At 36.0% G+C, this 17,883-nt stretch overlaps 1 protein-coding gene across 11 annotated transcripts in view; it reads left to right on the top strand.

Annotated features, from left to right (window-relative positions):
- Positions 1 to 17,883, top strand: part of TSGA10 (testis specific 10) — a 142,362-nt gene that overhangs the window by 85,383 nt on the left and 39,096 nt on the right. For all 11 annotated transcript variants that reach the window (XR_009181082.2, XM_071208733.1, XM_004474371.5 and 8 more), the window contains 5 exons: positions 1,654 to 1,808; positions 4,766 to 4,821; positions 5,898 to 6,066; positions 8,633 to 8,743; positions 12,483 to 12,668. Coding sequence is in view for 10 of the 11 variants with exons in the window: in XM_071208733.1 (XP_071064834.1) it covers positions 1,654 to 1,808; positions 4,766 to 4,821; positions 5,898 to 6,066; positions 8,633 to 8,743; positions 12,483 to 12,668 (677 nt within the window). In the remaining variant the exon portion in view is untranslated. The remainder of the gene's footprint in view (positions 1 to 1,653; positions 1,809 to 4,765; positions 4,822 to 5,897; positions 6,067 to 8,632; positions 8,744 to 12,482; positions 12,669 to 17,883) is intronic.

Below are 17,883 nucleotides of genomic sequence, written 5' to 3'. Positions count from 1 at the left end.
AACAGCCTATTTTGAAACTGAGGAAATATTTTTAGCATTTGCCATTATGTAGATAAATAATACCTGGGATGAATACCTAGGTAGGTGGAGCTATTTATTGAGACAGGAAGTATTGAAGGAGAAATATAAAAAGGAAATACTGAAAAACTCATTTTTGAATATTTTCAGTCCAAGTAAAAATATAAGGAAAGCAGTTGAATATGTAAGTTTGGATCTCAGAAATCTAAGTTAGAGGTAAATATTTGCAATATATCAACATATAAATAATATTGGAAAACCATGAAATCATTTATAGAGAATAAAGAGAATGAGAAGAGCATGTAGGACTCAGAAAGAAGAAGCCAAAGTAGTAGGAAGAAAAGTCAAGAGTGCAAAGGGTTTTTAAAAGGAGGGTGTAATCAATTGTCAGATATTTTTCAGAAGTGAATTAAAATGTGGCAAAAAAAATGTTGATTGGATTTGGCACACTGGACCCTTTTGGTAACACTGACAAAAAAGTTTAGAGTGTTGGAGATGGAAAATAGAGTAGGTAGAGGAATGAATGGGAAGTGAGGAAGTAGAGACTGTAAAGAGAAGAAAAAATCTATTAAAGGTAGCATAAAAGTGGGGTGGTAGCTTGAGTGAAATGTGAGGTGGAGGTTTTGTTTTAAGCTAGGAGTTACTAGAGCTTTTTAAAAAAACATTTTTTATGCCAATGAGAATGAACTCAGATATCAGAAAACCCAAAACATGAGGGTTACTTTAAAGCCATTACTGCCTGGAAAAGGAAAAAAGAATGATGCATTCTCAAGTATTTTATAGATTATGCTTTTGACATATGGCATTATGTTATTACTTCCCTCAACACTGAACTGGACTGCCTTTGGCAGGGATTAGCCTAGAGGTCTGCTCCAATGGACCACTCGTTATAGAGCTCTCCATCAGTGGTTCTCAAACTTCATTGTGCATTAAACTCACTTGAGGGAGGTACTTGTTAAACATAAATTGCTGTGCCCACTCCCAGAATTTCTGATTCAGGAAGTCTGGGGTGGGGCCTAAGAATTTGCATCAGGTGATGCTGATGGTGCTAATCAGGGAACCACACTTTGAAAATCAGCGTCCTATACCAATCATTCAGACCTTCAACATTGACTTTGGCTTGCCTGAGTTCTCACAAATTGAACAGACATCCTGGAATGAGTTTTGCTTTTGTAAGGAACTTTTGTAATACTATTTTAGAAAAATTGGTATATTGGAAGACATTTGACTCTGAAGATGACTTAATCGTATCTTTTATTAAGATGTGTTAATTACTGGCTTTATATACAATGGTGATTCTAGGTTAGAGGGAGAGGGGGAGAACTTAGGGCAGGTGGTTTTAATATTCCACCTACTTTGTGTACATCCCTCTCCTCCCTCAACACACAAATAACTCTTGGAAACTTGTGATAGAGTTTTCCTGTTAATATGCTTTTAAATTTATGAGCCTTTCAGAATTTCATGATTCATCTTAGTTTGTAATCACTAGCAACAAAACATTTTTATTGTGGATACAGTACTCTTATTTTTAGTCATTGGATATAGGAGAACTTACTAGGAAAAGTGTTTCAGTCTGCTTGAACTGGAAAAATTTTTATCTTGATTAAAATAGTGCCTTTATGATTACATATTTAGATAATTTTACAAGGCAAAGTATTGCCCAGCGAGAAGAAATCAGCATTCTTGGTGCAACACTCAATGATCTGGCTAAAGAAAAGGAATGTCTACAAGCCTGTTTGGATAAAAAATCTGAGAATATTGCATCCCTTGGAGAAAGTTTGGCAATGAAAGTATGTTTTGAGAACTGTGGCTTAAAAGAAATGTTTGAATTTGAACCTGAATAAAATAATAGGATTTCTCAAAGTTTTTCTAGAGAGCTGAAACTTTAAAATCTGGTTTTGAAGTATTTTAAGATAGCCTTAGGAAGTATGTGTTCAAATCCACTAGCTGATATTTTAAAGTTGATTTTTCTATCATCAGTTTATGATTAACATTCACTGACAATAACTAATTCAAATATCAAAATGTGAAGCATGACAAAGTAGTGAGAATACTACAATTCCAAACTGTTTTCCACAAATGTCTGAAGCGAAGGCAGCATCAATGGAATAAGATCTTCCCCTTCCTAAGGGAACTAATTCATTCATTTAATCATCTGTCCAGTCATTCATACAACAAATGTTTAACAGTCTGCTATGCTAGGTGTTGTGCTAGAAACTGAGGGTAAGTTTCTAAAAGAGTGTAATATAATAGGGAAAGAGATGAATAAAGATACTATTATGATAGAATACGTAAATGCCATAAGGGCGAATGTGCAATGTGTTATTGGAGTTGGGCAGAGATGCACCTGATTCAGGCTTGGGTCTGGGTTATGGGAGGAGGAAGATCTGGGGAGCCTTCCAGGTGTGCTGGACTGACCAGAAAGATGAGTAGGAATTAGCCAGGAAAAGATTTCAGAGAAGAGAACATAGAGAATCTGACAGGAGGAGCAGTTTGCTTGAAAGCCCAGCAGCTTTCATAAGATAATTTTTTCATAAGATTTCCCGATAGCTTAATATGGCCAGAGAATAGATTGCAAAGAGATGAGATGGGATCTATCTGCAACAAACTCTAAAATGCATATGATATTGAGTTTGAACTCTGTCATCATGAATACAGTCATTTAAATAATGTAAAGTGTTACAATTGGATCTTTATTTTAGAACGAATATTCTGGCACTTATATAAAAGTCGGATTGTAGGGAAATAAGAATAGTGACAGGGACATTAGATAGGATAAAAATGATAATATTAGGATAGTGGCAGTACTAACGAGAGAAAAATCGACAACGTGATTTCTGTTAGGAAATGTAAATTCTTACGCACGAAGTAGGAAACTTAGGACATAAAACAGGCTTAGAGAAAACAATTAGACATGTTGTGTTTGAAGTATGGGATAGGTGAAATAGTCATAGGCTCTTAGATTTTCAGGTTTGGAGTGAAAATTGGGTTGAAGTTAAAAGATCTGGGAATCATGAACGTAACTGAAGTCTTCAAAGTGCATGAGAGTAAATTTTGATCTATTTGTTGGAAAGGCTGACTCATTACTTTATAGTTATTCCTTAGTATTTTTGAAAATTTATTATTTTTCAGGTGGAATTTTGCTTCTTGTTAAACCAATTTTTGAATAGTTAGATGTGGTTCCTTTAAAAAACATTAACATTTAGAAACATAAAATTCTTCAAGTATTTCTCTCTACTATATCTAATATATCATATTTCTTTCATTCTGCTAACTACACCAACATTATCTTTTCCTTCACAAAGAATACTGAATTGCAAGTTCATTTCAAAATTAAGAGTGTTTATATAAGATTTTATAAAAGTATACATATTCTCTGAAGAGAAAATAACTTTAAAATAGTGTTAGTCAAAAGAGGCGGTACCCTACAGTGGTATTTCAGAGCTGAACTTATAGGTGGCCTTCATTGGAAGGTAGGACTGTTTTATAGTCTGACATGGAGATTAAAGAAGTAAATTACTGTGGAAAGGTCAATATTATTATTAAAAGGTGAAATTTTTATGGTGATCATAGTTTAAAAAAATGTTCTACTACTTGCTACCAATTAGAGTTCATAATTTTTTTGTGATAAAAGCCAGGAGTGTTTCCATAAAATATTAGCTGCTTTTTTCTAAGTAAATTTATGACTATTCTGTCAAGATTGAATTTTAACACTTTGAATCTCTGTCCCTGGTTGGACAAACAGAATAAGGTCATACAAGGAGTATTAGCTTGTTAATGATGGCACTGATCTTGAATCTGAGAAATGGTGGTAAGAGTTATAGTGAGAAAAAAATAGGTGAAGAGGATGTATTATTGGGTTCTATCCAATAATTTTGTTGCTCCAGATACTGCACAATGTTTCTAGAAAATTTTACTTTCATGGAGAACTTCTATTGATAAAGGAAAGTCTTAATATAAACCATATTTCAAACAAAACCAAGTTGTGACTTTCAGAAGCACTAGAAATTCAATTTGTGTTTCAGAATTTATTTAGAAATGTATTAAATTATACCTCAAAATATTTGTTAATATTCCACTTCAAACAATTTTTTCTACTTGGGGTTTTCCTCCATTGGTTTGTGATTTTTTAAGAAGTTTCACTTTCAAGCTATTTTTCTAATAGGTATTTTAACAATACTCCAGTAGTCATTGCTGTCAGATGTAGAATTCATGCTGTTCTACCAGAACCCAGAATGGGAAAATGGAGCTGAAAAACCCCTAGAGAAGAGCACATGAATAAAGGAAGATAAAATACACATGCACACACATGCACACACAGAGCTAACTGGTCTTTCTAAAGAGAGGTTTGATTTTTCATCTTGATACATGGTTACTAAGGATTTGAAAATTCACAGGGTAAGGTGAAATCTAGTTGCTATTTAGTGGAAGAATACTTTTACTACTTTTTAAGGGCTAACGTTAGCACTAAGTATCTGTGTATAGACTTATTCAGGCCCAATGAGAGTTTTAAAAACAGGAGATATGGGGATGCTGTTGATGGCATGAAGGTATTCAAACCCATTTCAGCCTTGGCTGACTCCACTAACGATACCCCACATGTATAGAGAAGAAGAGAAGGGAATAAATACTTAAACCCAAATGGAAATCAAAAGGCAGAGAGGAAAATTCTTTTTGTTCATTCAGTTTTAACAGAAATAATCACTTAAGATGATTTTTAAATTTAATGCTTATATTACTTTTCAAGGAAAAGACCATTTCAGGCATGAAGAATATCATTGCTGAGATGGAACAGGCATCAAGGTAAAGAATTCATTCAGCAACTATTTGGGCACTAATTAGAGGCAAAGTGCTATGTTAGGTACAAAGAATAAGAAACAGAGTTTACTGTTGAGTATAAGATAGCTCTCTAATGTTCCATGGAGGCCCACGTCTGTCGAGGAGAGTAAAAGAGGGGATGGTGTTTGCCAAGTAGGAAGAGTGAGGAATAGCATGAGTCAATGAACCCCAGATCATGTTCAAGATTGTCCTGAACTACAAGTGGGCAAGGGATGCTGGAACCCAAGGTGCAAGAGGAGATGTGAAGAGAGAAGTTAAACAGGCATGTAGAGGCCTGTATTATGGACAGATGAGTCTTGATTTTATCTTTTGGGCAATTTTGAGCAGATTTTTGTTTTACAACAATTACTCAGGCAGAAGAGGTGATAAAAGATTGGGATTTTGAGAGGAAACAGGAGAGTGAGGTGCTTGTGAGGGACAGAATCTTGGAAATTGCCAGATTTCTGGCTGGGAATGAATACTGGACAAGATGAAAATATGAGGAGAAAGGGGATTTCCATTTGAGTTTATAGAGCCTTTGAAGCTTTATCTAGACATGTCTAGTAAGCAGTTAAATATGAGTCTGGGGCCTAATGGAGAGGCCTAGCCAGGAGATAATAGATTTAGGAGTCATCTCGGTATAGATGGTATTGGGAGCCATGGATAGGAATAGGATTTGTCTGAAAGGGGTACAGTGAGAAGACTAAGAAGCCTAAGGGTTGAGTCCTGGGAACCATCAATTTTTAAGAAGGCAGTGGAAAAGGACCTTGCCAGGAGACTAAGCCATAGCAGCTGGAGGTAGGAAGAGGCCTTCCTGTACTGCAGTGTCAGGAGTTTTTAAATACTTTGCAAATCATTGACTCTGAAGCATATTTAGTTGGTAATAGAGGAAAACTTTAATACACTGTATCTGCAGTACTTGTTCCTGCAAATTTAAATGTGTTTAAACCTTTTCAGGTGTTGTTTTCATGTTAACTGTCCATCTTCTGTCTTGTGAGAATTTGTTATTCTGTTTCAGTAAAATGTTTCTTCTTATGTATAATATTTGATTTGTGGAATAGACAGTCTACTGAAGCCCTAATTATGTGTGAACAAGACATTTCAAGAATGCGTAGACAATTGGATGAAACAAATGATGAGCTGGGTCAAATAGCCAGAGAAAGAGATATCTTGGCTCATGAGAATGATAATCTCCAAGAACAGTTTTCTAAAGCTAAACAAGAAAACCAGGTATAATTTTCATATTATATTTTATTCCCAAAAAAGTGCATATTTGTTCTGAGGCACAGTCCTCATTTTATTTTGTAGAAAACCTCAGACACAAGAACACAATTGTTTTATACCTTTACAACACAGAATGCCACGTAATTTCTAAATGAAATTCTCAGATGTACAGTGTTAAATATTTAAGAGGGAAGAGTATTCAACTTTAGAATTATTCTATTTACAGTTGGAACAAATAAGCTATAGGTATATTTATGAAAAAATCGAAATTTAGTTTCTATGTTTTTATTAGTCAAATGAAAGAGCTCATTATAGAATGTTTTTCTAAGTAAGAAGGCTTATAAAAACCTCTCATTTTTGCCATACAGAGTTAGCCACTGTTAACATGGACATATTTTTCTTACTGACTTTCAATGTATTTTTCAATTTCATCCCATTTTTTGCATACACCTTTTAATATAGTTGGGATACCATTTACTAAGCCTGCTTTTTCCTATGTGAGCAGGCAATAGAACAGAGTATGTAATTCACACATGGGTTTTTGTTCTAATTTTTTATTAAATAGTTTAATCTCTCTGGACCTTTGTTCATAATCTATGAAAAATGGAAAGTAAATGAGAGTGTGCTCATAAAACACTTAACATAGTGCCCAGCATATCCTCAGTAAATATTTTGTAATATCATAAGCACTTCCTGACATGTTAAAACTTAATAAACTTTTAAAATATATAATCAGAAGAAAATTGGTGTCATAAAAATTAACATATATTCGAGAGTAGTTTTCTCCCTGCCTTGGGATCATAGGCCCAGGGGTAGAAAAAGGATCCCATTTGTGGACTCCAGGTTATAAGAACCCATATTGTAGAAGTTTTGCAAAATAGAAATCCTAAAAGATTTCATCCTTGAGACCACAATTTTTAACAAATTGAAACTAGAGATTTATTTAGTGTTTTTTCCCTGATTTTTTCTTCTTTTATTAAAAATTATTTCATGTATCTGCAACTGCAAGCAAAACAGTTCCTTCCATCTGTCCCATAAGATCTATGCCCCCTCTTAATCTGAGGCAGAGCAGACATCACCATCCCCAAATCCTCAAGACTGAGGAATGAAAAATAATAAGGGGGGAAGAATGCAACAAAGTAAACTTATTAATATTGTAGTAACAGAAGAACATGAAACATTGATATAAAGATAGGGGTTACCAGAGGTTCTGAGGGGTGGGGAAGGGAATAGGTGGAACTGGGGACATTTTTAGGGCATTAGAATTAAATGTAAACTACAATGTAAACTATAGATTTTGGTTAGTAGCAGTGCTTCAACATTAATTCATCAATCGTAACAAATGTACCACACTGTTTTGTAAGAAGTTATTATTTGGGGAAGATGTGGGAGGGGGAGAGCCCGGGGTACATAGGAATCCCTTATACTTTTGATGTAACTTTTCTGTAATCTAAAATTTCTTAAAAAATAAAGTTTATTATATATATAAATTTATTTCAAACTTTTCTCATAGATGTATATTATTATTTACTGTGTCATTTACTTAATGTGATATATATTTCTAATCTGTCACTATAATAATGCTTTAATGAATAGTATTTTTTACTGATTTTATTGGATTTCATTTCAAATTGATTGAGTAAAAACTTTGGAGGTTTCTTTTTTAAAAGATTTATTACTTATTTATTTCCCCCCTCCACCCCGCTCCGTTGTCTGCTCTCTGTGTCCATTCGCTGTGTGTTCTTCTATGTCCACTTGCATTCTTGTCAGGTGGCATGGGAATCTGTCTCTTTTTGTTGTGTCATCTTGCTGCATCAACTCTCCATGTGTATGATACCACTCCTGGGCAAGCTGTGCTTTTTTCGTGTGGGGTGACTCTCCTTGCAGGGCATACTCCTTGCGCATGGGGCTTCTCTATGCAGGGGACACCCCTGCGTGGCACAGCAGTCCTTGCGCACATCAGCACTGCACGTGGGCCAGCTCACCACACAGGTCAGAAGACCCTGGGTTTGAACCCTGGACCTCCCGTATGGTAGGCGGAGGCCCTCAGTTGAGTCAAATCCGCTTCCCTGGGGGTTTCTTTTTTTAAATGTTTTTAAACTTTTAAAATGGACATTTTCAAACATTTTTGTCTTTCTTATTTTGATGAACATTTTAGAAATGTTTCTTGATATATCATTAGATAGCTGATCACAAATTTGCTTTCTGTAATTCATTTATTCCAATAGTATATGAAAATGCTCATTCCTTCCCAAAACTGAATAGCTCTACTGTTTGCTAATTTGATAAGAAAATAATATGCCATTGTTTTAATTGGCATTTCTCTGATTACTAATAAAGTTTGACTTTTTTCCAAATATTATCCGCCTTTTTCCCTTTTTTGTGAATTCTCTGTGTCCTTTGCCCATTTACTGTTTGGGCTCTTGTGTTTCCATATTCTTTTTATATAGACTTTCTATATTAAGTATTAACTCTTATTTATAATATTTTTGCATATATTAAAAATTTATTTATGTTATTCTTGACATATAGGAATTTTTTGAAGTCAAATCTAGCTATCTTTTTCTCATAGGCACTGTCCAAAAAATTGAATGATACACATAATGAACTTAATGACATAAAACAGAAGGTCCAAGATACTAATTTGGAGGTTAACAAGCTGAAGAATATATTGAAGTCTGAAGTATGTATATATATATTTTTCTTTTCTCATGATCATGGCATTTACCTAAGAGTTTTCACTAGAATTAAGTTAGTAATCGATTATGCAGAGAGCATGTCATTTCTTTAGTATGCAGCATATTTTAGTGTTGACGATGTTACATTAGCTACATACTTAGAATGTCACCAGTGTCTAGACAGGTAACTCAAGAATCTGCCCCTCTTAGTTGCTCCTCTTCCACTCTTGACAAGCAGCATCCTCTAACTCGAGGAAGGGTGAGGGGCTCGAATCAACCTGGGCTCTCTTATATTTGAAAATGGTGGAGTTGTCAGCGTAAACCTGTGACAAAAGAGCCTCCATTTGAATGCGTAGCAGATTAGAATGGCTCACCCTGTTGTGGGACCATGTGTTTCTGAGGACCTGAGAGCAGATGGCTTTCCTCTGCACTTCTCTCTTAGCAATCATTTGACTAGGCACATGTGTGTGACATCAGATGATTCCAAATAAATGTGGGTGCGCATGTGGCAGCCCTGAAATAAACAGCCCTGGCCAAGGATGTTAGATAAGTCCATTAGGAAAAATATTATCTAAAATAGTGTGGCTGGATTGATTATTATAATAGGCTTAGTGTTACTTATCTACCACTCAAATCATTAAGAGGAACTCGCTTCTTCTATTTAACTTATATCACTCCACAAACATATCTTAAACGTTTACTTTCAGTGTGCATAAGACTGTAAAGGGATTTGGAGACAAGAGATTCTAAGGACTCCTAACCTGTTATCCTTGCTCTCAGGTAGCAAGGCACAGCTTTACATAGGCAAAGCAGGTAGTTGGCTAACCTTCTTGATTTTAAGGTTAATCAAGATGGTGTTGTGATGTAATACCATGAATGGGTGGAGGCTTCGTAGTCAGATAAATTTGGCTTCTCTTCTTACTAATTACGTGCACCAAGGAGACTACTAAACTTTTCTGAGTCTCTTCACTGTAAGTGGAAAGAAAACCCAAATAACTGATATGTAGTATTTAAATACCTAGCACAATGAGCCATCTAAATCTACTCTGGAATAGGAAAAAAGAGAAATAAGTGGCTATCTGGAACAATATTTAACATGTTAAACTCTCAGCCAATGTTAGACACTTAGCTGCTTCTCCCTAGCCTGTCATACTACCTGATATTCCACCATTAGGGACTGGATGTTTAGATTTTATGGAATTCTATTTTCAGACATCACACATCAAGCTTCTCCCAGCATTTAGCATCCTAGAGTGAGTTCATTTATGAGATTGCATTTCATAACACAGTTAGATGGATCCCGGGCCCCCTGAGAGAATGAACTGTGAGTCCATTTTGGTGGGGAGAGACAACCAAGAATTGTGGAGTTTATTTCCATCCCCTCCCTCCCTCCCTCCCTCCTTCCCTTCCTTCCTTCCTCCTTCCCTCCCTTCTTTCCTTCCTTCCCAACAAGCAGTGTGCTGGGTGCTGGGCTGACAGAGATGAAAACCTGAGAGGACCCACAGTGGCCTCCAGGCAGCGGGAACCACATGAGCAGAGGTGTAGGGGGTGGAAAGTAGGCTCTGTAGTTGGAGTGGGGTGGAGAGGTGGTTGATAAGGAGCAGGAGAAGGACCTTCTTTGAACCCTTTTGTCAGGAAACTTTCATTAGCAAGGAAGTTATTTAAGATTTACCATTAGAAAGATTTTTGGGGATATGGGAAAGAATATATCAGAAAGGTTAACAAAATCAGAAGGAGGGAATGCAGGTAGGAGAGTCTGTAACCATAATTCAGGCAAGAAATGTAAAGGATTCCAGCTGAGGCAGCAAGGAATTTTGTCTGTGGGGTGGGGGTAGAAGTATTGCTGTGATCCCTTTGGATGCCAGAGGGTGCTGTGGAGTACAGGAGTGGGGGCAGTACCCCTAAGGTAGAGAGGTCCTAAAAGAAGAGCCTGGAGAAGACCAAAGAGTTTAACTTTCTTTATAATTTTGCCTGCATCAGGCAAAATATGGTTTCTTGTTGTCAAGAGGGAGGGGCACTGGGCGGATGGAGGGCAGGAGAGAATTTTTTTGGCAATGCTTTTTCCCCTCTTAAACTTTGAACCATCTGCATATATTACCTAGTCAAAAAACTAAATTTAATATTTAAAAATGTTCTTATCTTCAGGGAATCCATGGTGTTTTGGGGGAGGCAGTACATCCACACTTAACTTTATAAAGCTGTAAGGCAATTTTAAGTGAATGATATAGACAATAAATGATACAGAAAATTAAGAGGGTAAAGATGTATTTATGTCTATTATACTAGGTACCTAGCCAAGTTCATACTCTGAACACAATTATCTTTAGAAAAATAATAGAAAATACACATCAGATTCCTACTGGCACATTTGGAATATCTGAATCTTGAAAGTCAATAAGGTAGTTTAGTGTGTTACTTGTTGATTAATAGACTTGACAAAGATATTTCACATTAGTCAAGGTATAGCCAGACCACAAGGTGGCAATATTAACTTAATTTGAACTATTTTCTTGTGATTAAGTAATCAAAATTGTGAAAACTTAGATCTGATTAGGAAGACTTTTAGGGTGAGACATTATTTCTTGCAGTTTGGTCATTTGTATTTAGCTTGGGCTTTCTTCTGGGGAAATGCACTATTTATTAACAGGTAAGAGAGAAAATTATAACTGATGTTTTAGAATGAGTTGGATGTACCATACTACTAAAATCCATGCCATACTACTAAAATATGTTTTAAAAGTCTTATATTGGATATTCAGGGGAGTGGATATGGCTCAAGCGGTTAAGTGCCCACCTCCCACATGGTAGGTCCTGGTTTCAGTTCCCAGTGTCTCCTGAAAAAACAAAAACAAACAACAAGCAAAACAAACAAACAAAAAACCAACGCAGGGAAGCCAGTGTGGCTCAGTGGTTGAGTGCTGGCTTCCCATCACATATAAGGTCCTGGGTTCAATCCCAGTACCTCAAAAAAAATTTTTTTTTTCCAATATAGTATATTATGTGTCAACCTGAATCTTTTCCTTTAGAAATAAGGTACTATTTCAGTCAGTTTGCTCATGGTAGAATTTTTAAGGCTTTAAAAATCTGGTTCTATGTTGTGTGCCCATTATATACATGAATGTATATTTACAAATAGTGTTTATTGGCCTAAGTTTGATATTTTCTGAGCAATTTTAGAATAGCTACTAGAACAGTGGGCAAAAGTGAATAACAGAATAGTCCATGATCAAGAAAATCAAGGTCGGGCTTATGAATGAAAGGCAGGACTAGACAGGAACTATGCCAAATCAAATGTGCTAGTAGTCAGAAGCTAGTGGCCGGAACAACACAGAAGAGTAGTCAGGAGCAAGGAGACACAGATGCAAAAGGTGAGCAAGGCACAAGCTCTGCATCCTGTCCAGCAGGCAGTCAGTAAGCAGACATGGCAACAGGAGGCAAGTAAGTATTCTCTTCCTACTTCCTGTCCATGACAAAAGCAAATGTAAGAACATGTTATCCCAGGGCAGAAGATGGGAGTGATTAACTTGACTAGTAAAGTTATTAGAATAGTGAGTGTGACTTGACCAGGGCAGAATCTAACCCTGTGCCCTTTCAGAGGATGAGTTGGCTTCCTTGAGGATATGTTACAGATATGCCTTGTGGCAAGTAAATTCCTAATGGCCTGAAAAATAGTGTTTAATTGATATCATATGTTGAGTTTTTAAAAATTTTATAAAGAAATAATACCTAAGATTTGCTTTTTAGGAATCTGAGAACCGGCAAATTATGGACCAACTCCGAAAAGCAAATGAAGATGCTGAAAACTGGGAAAATAAGGCCCGTCAAGCAGAGGCAGATAACAATACCCTCAAATTGGAACTTATCACCGCAGAGGCAGAGGGTAACAGATTAAAAGAAAAAGTAGATTCCCTCAATAGAGAGGTTGAGCAAGTAAGTCTGGGAAAATATGATCCTGCATCATATTTAAAAGAATTTTGTTCTGTTTTCCATAAATTTAATATACAAACAAGCATTTAAATAGTTTAAACATATCATAGAGTATAGCCTGCTGTTTTCCCTGTTTCCACTCTGCTCTTTTCTAACCTGTTATCTATCCTGCAACCAGAATCACCTTTAGTGTTTTTTAAAGTTAGAAACTATTTCAAACAAAAAACGAGTACAAAAAAGCCCATATCAAATACACATATACTCATCTCCCAGGTTTAATTATGCTAACATTTCTCCATATTTGCTCCAAATATCTCTCTATTTAAAGAAACAAAACAACTCTTCTTCCTTCTCTCTCTGTGATGGTTGTTGGTGTGTATGACTCCTTGGTACATGTTGATAATTTTTATCTCCCATCCATAAATCATGTACAGTGTTGTTTTATGTGTTTTAAGTTTTTGTTTAAGTGATAACATAAAATAGATATCCACTCACAATTTTCCTACATTGCTCAATACTATAATTTTGAGCCTTACCTATTTTGATATACTTAGTATGCTTTATCTATTTTAATAGCTGTATCTATTCATTGTGTAAACATTTTCTTTTTTAATTCACTCCCATATTGAAGGAAATTTAAATTGTCTTGAATTTTTCTATAATAAAAATGTTACAACAAATATTTTACATTTCTTCCTTGAGTATATTTCTCTAGGTTTATGCCAGGAAGTAGAATATCTGAGTTCTAGATGTGTACAATTTCAACTCTTCTAAATATTGTCAAATTGCTTTCTAGAGTAGTTGTACTGGTTTACTCTCCTACCAGAAACTATGGAGTTATCATTTTTTCAAATATGCATCAATATATGGTATTATCAGACTTAATTTTTTTTTCCATTCTTGTTTTAATTTGTGTTTCCCTGATTTTGAAATTGAGGATCTTTCAGGCCATTCAAGATTCCTTTTCTGTGATTTTTTATAAGGTTTGCCCATTTTTCTATTAGTTTGTTTATCTTTTTCTTTCTTTTTTTAATAGATTTATTTTTATTTATTTTTCTCCTCTTCCTCCCCCCACCCCCACCCCGTTGTCTGCTCTCTCTGTCCATTTGCTGTGTGTTCTTCTGTGTCCTTCTGTGTCCGCTTGTATTTTGTCAGCAGCACGGGAATCTGTGTCTCTTTTTGTTGTGTCATCTTGCTGTATCAGCTCTTTGCGTGTGCAATGCCAGTCCTGGGCAGGCTGCGCTTTTTACACATGGGGCGGCTCTCCTTACGGGGCGCACTCCTTGTGCGTGGGGCTCCCTATGTAGGGGAGACCCCTGCGTGGCAGGGTACTCCTTGCATGCATCAGTACTACGCGTGGGCCAGCTCACCACATGGGTCAAGGGGCCCTGGGTTTGAACGCTGGACCTCCCATGTGGTAGACAAACACTCTTATCAGTTGAGCCAAATCTGCTTCCCTCAACTGATTCTTTCATGAAAGATTTCTCTATAGTATATGATGCTGTTTGATAGCATTTTACTCACAATAGAACTTCTTTCAAAAATGAATTCAATCTTCTCAAACCCTGCCGCTGCTTTATTAACTAAGTTTATGTAATTTTCTAAATCCTTTGTTGTCATTTTAACAATGCTCATAGCATTGTTTTACCAGGAATACATTCCATCTCAAGAATCTTTGCTCATCAGTAAGAAGCAATTCCTCATCCATTAAAGTTCTATCATGAGATTACAGCAATTCAATCACATCTTCAGGTTCCACTTCTAATTTTAGTTCCTTTGCTCTTTATACCACATCTGCAGTTACTTCCTACATTGAAGTTTTGAACCCCTCAAAGTTATCCATGAGGATTGGGATCAGTTTCTTCCAAACTCCTGTTAATGCTGGTATTTTACCTCTTTCCATGAATCACAAATGTTCTTAGTGACATCTAGAAAGGTAAATCCTTTCCAGAAGATTCCCAGTTTACTTTGCCCAGATCCATCAGAGGAATCACTGATGGGACCTATACCCTTACAAAATACACTTCTTAAATAATTAGACTTGAAAGTTAAAATGACTCCTTGATCCATGGGCTACAGAATGGATGTTGTGTTAGCAGGTATGAAGATAACATTAATCTCATTATATTGATCTTTTTAAACAGCAGCTTTAATTTCATCTATTTCTTGATATTGTTGGTTTCCAATTTCATTGATTTCTTCTTTGTTTTTGTTGTTTCTTTTATTCTACATTATTTTGGTTTAATTTGCTCTTTTTCTTTTTTAAGGTAGACACTTAGATGATTAGTTTTTAACTCTTCTTCTTTTCTAATATAGCACTTAAAGTTATATATCTCCCTTTACACACTGCTTTAATTGGATCCTACACATTTTTTATGTTTCAATTTTTTTAACAGTTATTGAGACATAATGCACATACCATATAGTTTACTCATTAGACATGTACAATTAAATGTTTGGTTTTTTTTTTGTATGGCCAAAGAGTTTTGCAACCATAAGCAAATCAATTTTAGAATATTTTCATTTCCTCAAAAAGAAACCCAGTATCTTTTAGCTATTGGAAAATGTGATCCTTCTGCTGCTGCTTCTTGTTGTTGTTTTCTTTATTTCCCAAGATTGTTTCAGTTATTCTGGGTCCCTTGACTTTCCATATGAATTTTAGCATCAGCTTATCAATTTCTACAAATAATCCAGCTAAGATTCTTATAGAGATTGTGCTGAATTTATAGATCAATTTGGGGAGCATTGCCTTCTTAACAATGTTAAGTCTTCTGATCCATAAACACAGAATACCTTTCCATTTGTTTAGATCTTTGCTAATTAATTTCAATAATGTTTTGTTGTTTTCAGAGTGTAAGTTTTGCACTTCTGTTGTTAAATTTATTCCTAAGTGTTTTATTCCTTTGGATCCTATTGTAAATGGAATTGTTCTTTTAATTTCATTTTCATTTTGTTCATTGTTTGTATATAGAAATACAGTTGATTTTCGTGCATTGATTTTTATCTTGCAACCCTGCTGAATTCATTTATTAGTTTTAGTAGTTTCTTAGTGGGTTATTTAGGATTCTCAATATATAAGATAATGTCATCTGAAATTTAAGATAGTTTCCCTTCTTTACTATTCTGGCTTCCTTTTATTTTATTTTCTTGCCTAATTTCCCTGCCTGGAAACTCTAGTACAATGTTGAATATAAAAGGTGAAAGTGGGCATCCTTGCTTTGTGGGTTTTCTGTAGAAGCCTTTTATCAGGTTGAGAAAGTTTCCTTATATTCCAGGATTTCCAAGTTGTTTTTTTTATCATGAGGTGTGGATTTTGTCAAGCGCTATTTCTATTGAGGTGATCATGCGGTTTTTGTCCTTTATTCTATTGAATAGCTTATTATAGTAATTGTGGGGGTTTTTGTTTTTTGTTTTTGGCTAGTAGACCAACTTTGCGTTCTTGAGACAAATCTCGATGATCATGGTATATAATTCTTTTTATATATTGTTGGATTCAGTTTGCTAGTACTGTATTGATGATTCTTATATTAATATCTAAATGCATAAAAGACACTTTTTTTGTAGTTTTCTTTCCTTGTGGTATCTTTTATTTTATTTTTTGTTTTATTTTTCTCTCTTCCCCCTCCCCTCCCCCATTGCCCCTTTCCCCCTTCCCCCCAGTTGGTTGCGCTCACCATGTGGACACTTGGCTTGCTGCACGGGCACTTAGCTTGCTATGTGGGCACTGGCTTACCACACAGGTCCTGGCTAACCACGCAGGCACTCATGTGGGTACTCGGCTCGCCACACAGGCACTTGTGCAGGCACTCGGCTCTTCATGTGGGCACTTGGCTCGCCACATGGGCACTTGTGTGGGCACTCGGCTCAACCACTATATTATTTTGATTCCTTAGTGGTTGATGCAGGGCTTACCATGTACATCCTATCAGAGTCTACTTCAGATTTATATGAATTTATTTTAATTTCAATGACATATGGAAACATTACTACTATACACTTCTTTATTATGTCAGTTACTGTGTTACTTTCATGTATTTTGAAGCTTTGTTCTTAGATGCATATACACGTAGGATAGTTATAAATTCTTGACAAATTGATCCCTATATCCCTAGTTTCTTATTGTGAAGTCCACTTTGTTTGATATTAATAAAGTCACTACTGCTTTCTTATGTTGTGTTTGCATGGTATATCTTTTCTTTGCTTATGTTTTTAATCTTTGTATGTCTTCATTTAATATGAGATTCCTACAGACAGTATATGGTTGAATCTTACTTTTATATCTGACAGTATCTTTTATTTTTTTTATTTTTATTTTTTTGTAGTTCTTTTTTTTATTTTTTTATTTTTATTTTTTTTTATTTTTTATTGACTTTGTAATAATATTACATTAAAAATATATATGTGAGGTCCCATTCAACCCCACCCCCCCACCCCCCCCTCTCCCCCCCCCCAACAACACTCGTTCCCATCATCATGACACATCCATTGGATTTGGTAAGTACATCTTTGGGCACCTCTGCACCTCATATACATTGGTTCACATCATGGCCCATACTCTCCTCTATTCCATCATGTAGGCCCTGTGAGGATTTACAATGTCCGGTGATTACCTCTGAAGCACCATCCAGGGCAGCTCCATGTCCCGAAGACGCCTCCACCTCTCATCTCTTCCTGCCTTTCCCCATACCCTTTGTCCATTATGTCCACTTTTCCCAATCCAATGCCACCTCTTCTATGTGGACACTGGATTGGTTGTGTCCATTGCACCTTTATGTCAAGAGGAGGCTCAGATTTCACCTGGATGCTGGATGCAATCCTCCCATTTTCAGTTGTAATCACTCTAGGCTCCATGGTGTGGTGGTTGTCCTTCTTCACCTCCATCTTAGCTGAGTGTGGTAAGTCCAATAAATCAGATTGTAGGTGCTGGAGTCTGTTGAGGCTCAGGATCTGGCTATCACATTGTCAGTCCAGAGATTCAAATCCCCTAAATATATCTTAAACCCCAACATTAACTGCACCTCCAGCACATTAGCATGAAAGTCTTATGAAGGGAGATCCCATCTGAGTCCAGATTCATCACACATAAACACCATTTCCAAAGAGGGGCCATCTGCCCTGGTAGTTAACCCCATCGGCCATGACCATAACTCCCATGGGTCTCTTTAGCCCTCAAAGGAACCAATATCTGGGGGTTGTATCTGCTTTATCTGTCTCTCTG

The sequence above is a fragment of the Dasypus novemcinctus genome, chromosome 17, assembly GCF_030445035.2.
Source record: "Dasypus novemcinctus isolate mDasNov1 chromosome 17, mDasNov1.1.hap2, whole genome shotgun sequence".
NCBI classification, from domain to species: Eukaryota; Metazoa; Chordata; class Mammalia; order Cingulata; family Dasypodidae; genus Dasypus; species Dasypus novemcinctus.
Note: the sequence above shows the minus strand (reverse complement) of the source record. Positions and strands in the feature narration are given on the sequence as shown.